This window comes from Tachypleus tridentatus, chromosome 4 (assembly GCF_004210375.1).
Source record: "Tachypleus tridentatus isolate NWPU-2018 chromosome 4, ASM421037v1, whole genome shotgun sequence".
In the NCBI taxonomy this organism is placed as follows: Eukaryota; Metazoa; Arthropoda; class Merostomata; order Xiphosura; family Limulidae; genus Tachypleus; species Tachypleus tridentatus.
This window is the reverse complement of record NC_134828.1, coordinates 10,334,984-10,344,664: the sequence shown is the minus strand read 5'-3', so window position 1 is coordinate 10,344,664 and position 9,681 is coordinate 10,334,984. Positions and strand designations below refer to the sequence as shown.

At 32.0% G+C, this 9,681-nt stretch overlaps 1 protein-coding gene across 1 annotated transcript; it reads right to left on the bottom strand.

The window, feature by feature from the left end:
* Positions 1-3,657: 3,657 nt before the first annotated feature.
* LOC143250013 (uncharacterized) lies at positions 3,658-9,078 on the bottom strand. The gene is made up of 3 exons (XM_076500648.1): positions 9,046-9,078; positions 8,376-8,616; positions 3,658-7,585 (listed from the first exon to the last, which is right to left on the bottom strand). The coding sequence occupies exons 1-3, from the start codon at positions 9,076-9,078 to the stop codon at positions 7,497-7,499; spliced, it is 363 nt and encodes a 120-aa protein (XP_076356763.1). The 3' UTR covers positions 3,658-7,496.
* Between the last annotated feature and the right edge of the window lie 603 nt (positions 9,079-9,681).

The window sequence follows — 9,681 nt, the reverse complement described above, 5'->3', positions numbered from 1 at the left end:
TTAGTAATGACTCGTAGCACCAAACGTTAGAACTTTAAGATTTTGGCTAAAACAAAGAAACCTTGTTGAACCAATCAACATCAAAGACGCGTCAGGATACACTCCAGAACACTGTAAAACATCACCGAACTACTTTAAATAAAAGAAAACTACGGATTTAAACATATTTTCATTATATGACAGTTTTGACAACTTTAATCAAGGAAAACAGAATAAATGCACTTGTATCAGAAATTGTAATTAGCGTAGCATATTTCTAAGGCGGTGAAGTTAAAGGTAAGTTTTTATTGTTGCAGCGCAAAGCTACACAGTTGGACTATTTGCGCTTTATCTACCGCAAGGAGAAGAAGCCCGACTTTTTAACAGTGTTGTTCCTTAACGCTGACCCACCAAAGTCTTGAAAGAATACAACAAAATAAATAAACTAATTAGTAAAGCCGAAAAGGTGGCAAAGCCTTGACAACCAATAGGCCTAACATTTGCCATAAACTGCATATATTGTTTTCCCACATTCCTCCTAATCTAACCATTCAGACCTCTATGTAAGCAAAAATAACATTTCAGACCCATCTTTTGTCGACCACAAGTCACTGCTCAGGAGGTCTTTTAATCAGTATCAGGATTTGACTAATTTTTGTTCTGAAGTGAAAACGCTAAAACCCGTCCATCTTATATGGAAAGTTTTTTATCACAACCTTATTCATTACACTTGTGCTTGGGCAAGGTCACACTGCCAACATTATTAAGTCGAAACTGTTATTTAACTGTAAATAAATTGTATATATGTCTCTCGTAGCCGCAAAAGATGCAGACTTTTGGAAGAAACATTCAGTTTTTCAATGCATACTAATTTTGGCTTAACATTTTCAAGTTTCTTTGCAAAACCTTTACGTTGAACCTTACAATTAGAAATACACAAAGAAATACCTGTTAATATCAAATGAAAACAAGTATTTTAGGCAAATACGACGATTATTAAAAAATTGTCTAAATTTTGTGTTTAAATTAACAAAGCTATTTGTTGCCCTGTAATGACTATTCAGTTATCAATAATACATATCCATATATATAATAAACTGAAAATAACTGATACATCACTCTAAGAACTACTAAACAGAAACATGATATCATCTAAATCGTCGTTCAAGAGGTGCTTTTGACGCGCACTTATAGCCTGTCTTAAAGATGAATTTAATTCCACAAGAAAATATTCTTATATTCTTATACAAATTTGTATTTTAATTACTTCTTAAAACCAAAACACATCCAGAAATTGAGTCTTTACTAATAGCTTTCTGCTTTTTTTGTTTGTTTTTTTAAAGGATGATGTGCAGCAAACCGAACTTCGGGATATCCAAAGAGAGGAAATCTCCTTGACAATCAAATTGGGTTAGCTTTTAAAAAGTTCAATGATAAAAGAGAAAAGCTTTTTACCTAAACTTCGAAATTTTCTGAATGATTGTTTGAAATGGTATAACTTTGTTAGTAAAGCACATAATGCTATATAATGTATTTTTAGTTTTAAAAGATCATTAAATAATACCATTTAAGCAACATCTGTACCTTACAAAACTGATACTAATTCTTGTGATAATGTATATCTTGTATTTTATTAGATTTTACCTCTATTTTGTGAAGTTCTATTTTAAGCCTAATTAAATGTTTTCTTTTGATTTAAAATGTTCAGTATTACTTAACAAAACCAGCCATATATATAGTTTTTCACGTTTATACATTAATAATAACAAATAATTGTGTTAAAAAAGATGTCCCGTTAATATTATCCAATAATCTTAGTAATAATAACAACAACTTTCTAATTTAAATAAAGTTTCTGTGAGATAGATGGTTATTAAGAAACACAAAACATAATAGTCCTGCACATTGCATGAGAAGAAATGCAGTAAGGTCTAACAATTAGATGGCAAAAGGGTAAGATAGATTATTGTAGCGTCATAGTAACGAATGAGAAAACACAACAAATTCATACATTCCTTTCTTTATAAATCAACAGGAAGAGTGAGTAGGAAAGATAAGTAATATAAAGAAGAGAACAGAACAGGCTCATACGTGGCACGGAATCCTTAGAAAACTAGAGGGAGTGGGCAAAAGTGCCCCCTTGAAATTATTGTTTATTTGTTATATCTTTTATTAGATAACAGAAAAATGTGTTAAACTATATGTTTTATATCTGTTGAATTATTATCTAAAATACTAACTTTAGCAATGAATTTCGTAAACACCTGAACTTTTCACGAGTCACGTTTTCTCACAAAAAAAAAAAAATGTTGTGCACGTGCTGTACTGTCTTAGATCTTCTTATTTCAATTAGCCTACAAAATGATTAAACAAGTTTATTTGCAATTGTGGAGTCGTTAAAAGATATTCTGGAAATAAGAGATTTGATGTTATAGTATGGCCAGGCCAATCACGTAACTAAAAACCATTAAAAGTTCAGATATTTACGAAAGCCAGTATTAAAATTAGGATTTGCGATCATGTTTGAGCAGATTTCATCTAGTACGTTCTAAAAACGTATAGTTTTATGTATTTTTCTGTTATCTGATAAAAGATATAACAAACCAACAACATTTTCAAGTGGGCACTTTTTGTCCATCCTCTGTAAATTATGAAATTAAGCCAAAACACTACTTACAAAATGTGCTCAAATCTCTGGATATGTTCTCAGCAGTGACACTTGGTACTGACCTGAAGGTCTTACAGATTACGTATACAAAGAATCAACATTCGATCGTTTAAAACTCCATATATCATACCTACATGTATAAAACTAAAACATTCACACCGTGTGGTGGAGCACCAAAGATGTATTTTCAAATCACTAAGCAACAGTAACACTGACAGTAAATCGAAGTTGTCGTGAGATTACAGAACATTACGAGCACGTGTTCCTTACTCATTTATGAATATCTTTCAGCAAAACAGAACTTGAAACATTTATATTTTAAAATATTTTTCAACAGACTATTCAACAAATCAAAAATATCCACGACTAGCAATTTCTCTTTTTATTAGTTATCTTTTAAAATGGATTTTTGGTTGTTTTATGACGTTTGTGACTATGAATAATGCATAGGTAAATATAACTGACTTCTAAACTGTATTTAAAACCTCATCTTCAAGCTTATGAATTTTGACAATATAAAATTGTTTCAAAAACATTAAATCCATTTAAAAAGGCACAGAAATCCATAAAATCTATAAAAAGCTTTGAAGCTATAAACCTAGCAAAATAAAATTAATCTATATACTCTGTTTACAAACAGCTCATTTGCCAAATTCATAAGTGGATATTAATTTACGCACTCTTTCATCGTGTCAGATTTAATAGTGCCCACCTGTTGGATGAAACTTAAAATATTTTATTTACATATTTGACTAAGACTAAATGATATAAATGAAAAGCTAGTTTTCGTCATCTACCTCAAAAATAAAGTTTTAAGTTATTTTGTCTAATATTTTAATAATATCAGTCAAAATGGAAACACAGGAATGAATCCAGAGATTTTAATATCCTTTATTCGATTAACGTTTAATCTTAATCGAAATATAAAATTAATCATAATTAATAATTTTACAAGAACTAAAATTTTATATAAGTTGGTTACTTGTTCTTAAAATAATTGTTTGTTTTGTTTTTGAATTTCGCACAAAGCTACTCGAGGGCTATCTGCGCTAGCCGTCCCTAATTTAGTAGTGTAAGACTAGAGGGAAGGCAGCTAGTCATCACCACCCACCGCCGACTCTTGGGCTATTCTTTTATCAACGAATAGTGGGATTGACCGTCACATTATAACGCCCCTACGGCTGAAAGGGCGAGCATGTTTGGCGCGACGGGGATGCCAACCCACGACTCCCAGATTACGAGTCGCACGCCTTAACACGCTTGGCCATGCCGGCCTCTTAAAATAATGATTAATTATTTGGTTGAACTAATAAGTATAGCAAATAAGTTGATAAATGTTTGTTTTATAATTATTAATCTAATCAAAAATTAATTTTATTCTTAATTATTTCATGCTTCCTTTCATGACAATTAATAATTCAATTTAATAACAAACATTAAACTGATCATTTTTATTCTACAATAAGTAATGATTTATTCTAATTAAAATATAACATGATCTTTAATTAACTTAAAAATGTAATTATATATAATGCCATTCAAAACTTTAAAAATATTTTAAAATTCGTTACTTTTCCATCTCTTGTGCAATGTAGTAATTAAAAATAAATACTAATCTAATGTTTTTATTTATTTATATATTAATGTTATATCAAATATATGGATTTGAAAGATTTAAATTATAAAAGATTTTTCTAAATAGTAAAATAGCGAATGTTTTTTTCTGTAACAAATCTGCTCATACTGTATGCAATGTAGTGTTCAAAATTTTAAGCATATTTCCAGGAAGTTAAATTAATCAAATATTAAATCTAATCAAAGTTTTTAGAATTTACATTCATTACATATTAACATTAAGCCAGCTTATAGAATGCAAGACATATGAAAATACCTAACCTAGTTTATCAATGAATCATTCTTCACAGGGAGATTTCTTTTATAAAATTCATTTTCAAAATTATCCAAAAGTAAATTATTGAAATGTTTCAACTTAAAAATAATTCGAAGATATAAAAGTTAATTAATTTATTTTTGTTAAATTTAAGATACAAGTGATCGTGTCTTAGAGCTTTCTTTCTTGAACACAAAAATATCCTAAAAATATTGATTCGTTTTGTTCCTTATATTTCCAGAAAGTGGCAACTGCTTATGAACAAGCCGAATAAACTATATGATTGCACACAAACACACTGTGTAACAACCTTACAGCATGTATATAAAAACGACTCCTGTCTGAACTTAACGTCAAACAATATCACAGCTCCATCTGTGGTTCATAACCACTTTAAAATTATTATTCCTATCTTTGTTAATAAAAATCACAAAATATGCTCACAGAGAAATAAAATTATGATACAATAAAACAAAAGATAATATTATATTATATATATACACACACACACACACACAATTTTCTAATTTTCCATCACCAATACGAACTATTACGAACAAAATAAACTAGAACATCTTGCAGATGGTTGGTATACAAAGTATATAAAGTAAAAATATATGTATAAAGACTTTCCTTAAAAGCGAAATAAAAATTTAGCTCAAGTCTTAACTATTCAGTAAGTTTTTTATGTGTGTGTGACTTTAAAATCTAACAAAAAACATAAACGTTTAGTATATTTATCTGTGTAACTTAAGGTTATTGTGTCAGTACTATATTATAACAAATGAAAACTTTCGTTGTACGAACCTGAAATCACAGTACAAAGTACTAGTGATATATATATATATATAATGTTATTCGACAATAAGATATGTGTTACATGTATATATGTATAGCATTCAGCAAAACCGTTACGTTTTGTAAAACAATGGACATTTTCAAGAAACTATTCATTATTTCTCTAATAAATACTTTCGAGATACAAGCTGTATTACATCTTCTTGTGTTTCTACCTAGGCCATTAAAACAGCTAAGAACTGAGAAGGAAACAAACCGAATTGTTAGCTCTACACCTATCAAACCTTTGGAGAAAAATTTGAGCACAAGTGGGAGTTAAACCCACATTCTCGTTCAGTTGGAATACCCGCAAATATCCACAGTTGAGAGTAATCTAGGTTTGAGACCCGTGGGGTTAACCTGGAGAAATCCAATTGATGGGATGTGTCTCTGTCTAAATTTCTGTTCTTAAAATGAACTATTTACAAATCAGGGTACAGTAACAGTAAACATATTTTTTTGTGTGTGTAATTTCTGAAATATAAAGTAGGTTTAAGTCGTGTACCAGACAGATGGATATAGTTTTATGTGGATTTTACTTGATTTCTTTTTCGCTACGTCGTTTCGAGCTTTATGAAAATAAAGTCCATAAGAAACTCGGTCCACATCTACAACATACGATAATCTATGATAAATGCTTCAGTGCTGCTATATTTTTGTTCAATGTTTGGAACAGAATAATTTCTACTACATATGATGCTAAACTGGATTCTACGTTCCGACTGTATTTTACATTAATACTAATTTGAAACTTTGTTTTCTTCAGTGTTATGTTAAAGATGCTAACTTGAAACCTTGGTTTCTATCGTATGATACCCAAAATACTCACTTAGAACCTCAGTTTATATTGCGTTACACTCATGATTCTAACTTGAAACATTGGTTTCTATCGTATGATACCCAAAATACTCACTTAAAACCTCAGTTTATATTGCGTTACAGTAATGATCCTAACTTGAAACCTTGGTTTCTATCGTATGATACCCAAAATACTCACTTAGAACATCAGTTTATATTGCGTTATTTTCATGATGTTAACTTGAAACCTTGGTATCAAATGTGTCATAGTAATATCATTAATTTGAAACCTCGGTTTATACCGTATTACACTCGTAACATTAACTTGAAATCTCGGCTTCTCCTGTGTTACATACGTTATAACTTGAAGCCTCGATCTCTACGAGGTCGTTGTAAAATATTGGATAGTTCTTTACATGTTTGAGAGAAAAAAATTATTTTTCTAAACATGTTTCGGCCAAAGTTTAATATATTATCAATAAGGCTAATTTATACCAGGTAGTTCTGTATAAAAAACAACAACCTACGAATAAAAATAAAGACATGACACCAGCTTAAGGCTAGTTCTACTAAATATTTCACAAGAAATCTCTTCGCTCTGCTTACTGACTTATTAAACAAGACTTACCAAAATTTGTAACGAGCAGTTACGTTCTGTAACACAAGGCGGCTGTCACGGAACGAATAACTCAATAGAATTCTCACACTTAACGTCCACCTACAAAATTACTATGAACAGTGAACTAATGGTTGTATAATCACAGCGTTAACTGAATCAACACAATGTTTCGAACTTAACTAATTAGGACATTTTAATGTACATATATCTCTGTTTCACACACACATGTGTGTGTAAGTGTATATCCATGTGACATCCATTTCCTTTGCGTGTGATCACAGCATGTGAGTAGTGACATCTCTGAACAGTTTGACGACTTCGCAGCGACATCTACGAAATTCCTAACAGCTATTCTTTAAAAATATCTACGTACAATATAAAAGTATATAACCCACAACAAAGAGCACTATAAATATAAGTGTTAGTGCCACTATAATCTGTTGCTGCATAAAATAGCTTATTTAGTGGAACAGTCGGTCAAATTCAGATATCCAGAGAATCCAGATGTGGTTCTTTCCACGACGTGTGGCTCAGAGCGGTTATGAATTGTCCACTACATATTTTCATTAAGAAACATTCGTCGCCTCTTCAAGAGCAGGTTTTCGTTTTCTGTCCGCTCCTTGGAATAGTCTTTTGAGTCGCGGAGAGGAAATTCACCGTTAATTTTTAAATCTAACTTTTAAGTTTTTAATCTAATATTTACTTTACGAGGGTTGGGACTTTGTGGGGGTGTTAGCGTGATTGATGGACGTATCGATGGGTCCGTCACAATGGACCGCAGAAAAGAAGCGTTCTTGAAAAGAAAAGACAAACATGATTTAACTAAAATTCGTAACATAAACAACCTGACATATTTGGTTGTAAACATACAACTTATACAGCAGAGATGTTTTGGAGTAACAGTAGTGGTTATTTAGTGCAACAAACTAAAGGTACTTTGGTGTGAGAATAATACTTATATACAGAGACAAACCATGGTTGTTTTTAAAAGACAATAGTGGTTACATACAGTGAAAACTGGAGTGGCTTGACATGAAAATAGTGGTTATTTACTGGACAAAAAACTAGGGGTATTTTGGTGGAAAACAGTGGTTATTTAATGTAATAAATTAGGGTTGTTTTAGTATAACAACAGTGGTTATTTGCTGTCACAAACTACGGTTGTTTTAGTATAACAACAGTGGTTATTTGCTGTCACAAACTACGGTTGTTTTAGTATAACAACAGTGGTTATTTGCTGTCACAAACTACGGTTGTTTTAGTATAACAACAGTGGTTATTTGCTGTCACAAACTACGGTTGTTTTAGTATAACAACAGTGGTTATTTACTGTCACAAACTATGGTTGTTTTAGTATAACAATAGTGGTTATTTGCTGTCACAAACTACGGTTGTTTTAGTATAACAACAGTGGTTATTTGCTGTCACAAACTACGGTTGTTTTCGTAAAACAACAGTGGTTATTTGCTGTCACAAACTACGGTTGTTTTAGTATAACAACAGTGGTTATTTACTGTCACAAACTATGGTTGTTTTAGTATAACAACAGTAGTTATCTACTGTCACAAGCTGAACATACTAACCTTCTGTTCCAATCAGTTGAGGAGCCTCTTCTTCTGATGTTTGACCTGTCACCAACCCCCCCATCACGGTATAGTCCATGTTATCGTCAAGGGTGATGAAAGGAGGATTCCACCGAGAAATGGGGGTGGTTCGTGGAGAGCTACGAGAGGCAGTCACTGACGATGTAAACATGGCGATACCCGAGGGACTAATAACCCCGCTTGTTCCATTTGATGAATTGATATTTGGGTAAGGAAATATCTGTGGACAGAGAAATAAAATCTTCACATGCTAGACTTAGAACATAATAAGTTTGTATAATTACAACCTTATGACCCGTGGTTATGATAGTTTGAATTAATTTAGGCCTGGCATGGCCAAGCGCGTAAGGCGTGCGACTCGTAATCTGAGGGTCGCGGATTAGCGCCCGCGTCGCGCTAAACATGCTCGCCCTCCCAGACGTGGGGGTGTATAATGTGACTATCAATCCCACTATTCGTTGGCAAAAGAGTAGCCCAAGAGTTGGCGGTGGGTGGTGATGACTAGCTGCCTTCCCTCTAGTCTTACACTGCTAAATTAGGGACGGCTAGCACAGATAGTCCTCGAGTAGCTTTGTGCGAAATTCAAAAACAAACAAACAAACAAACTTGAATTAATTTTTTAGGTTAACATGTTTCTCACTGAACATACTGGCATGTGAAAGCCAAATAAGACAGGAAACATTCTATTACGGCCAAAGGTAGGATTATAAAGACAGTTATAAAGAAAGTCAACAATAACATGAAAGGAGCAGTGTGACAAATATTGTTATACAGGAAAGTCAACAATAAGATTGGAGGAGCAGTGTGACAAATATTGTTATACAGGAAAGTCAACAACAACATGGGAGGAGCAGTGTGACAAATATTGTTATACAGGAAAGTCAACAATAAGATTGAGGAGCAGTGTGACAAATATTGTTATACAGGAAAGTCAACAATAAGATGGGAAAAGCAGTATGAAAAATATTGTTCTACAGGAGAGTCAACAATAAGATTGGAAAAGCAGTATGACAAATATTGTTATACAGTTAAGTAAACAATAACATGGGAAAAGCAGTATGACAATTATTGTTATACACGAAATTCAACAATAAGATTGAAAAGCAGTATGACAAATATTGTTATACAGTTAAGTCAACAATAAGATTGGAAAAGCAGTATGACAAATATTGTTATACAGTTATGTAAACAATAAGATTGAAAAGCAGTGTGACAAATATTGTTATACAAAAAAGTCAACAATAACATGGAAAAAAAGCAGCATGACAAATATTGTTATACAGGA

Coding starts and splice junctions, on each gene's coding strand:
- LOC143250013 (XM_076500648.1), bottom strand. CDS start 9,078: ATGTTTCCTGTCTTATTTGGCTTTCACATGCCA. Junction 8,617..9,045: donor TATTTGGCTTTCACATGCCA/GTATGTTCAGTG, acceptor CTCTGTCCACAG/ATATTTCCTTACCCAAATAT. Junction 7,586..8,375: donor TCAACTGATTGGAACAGAAG/GTTAGTATGTTC, acceptor TTTCTTTTCAAG/AACGCTTCTTTTCTGCGGTC.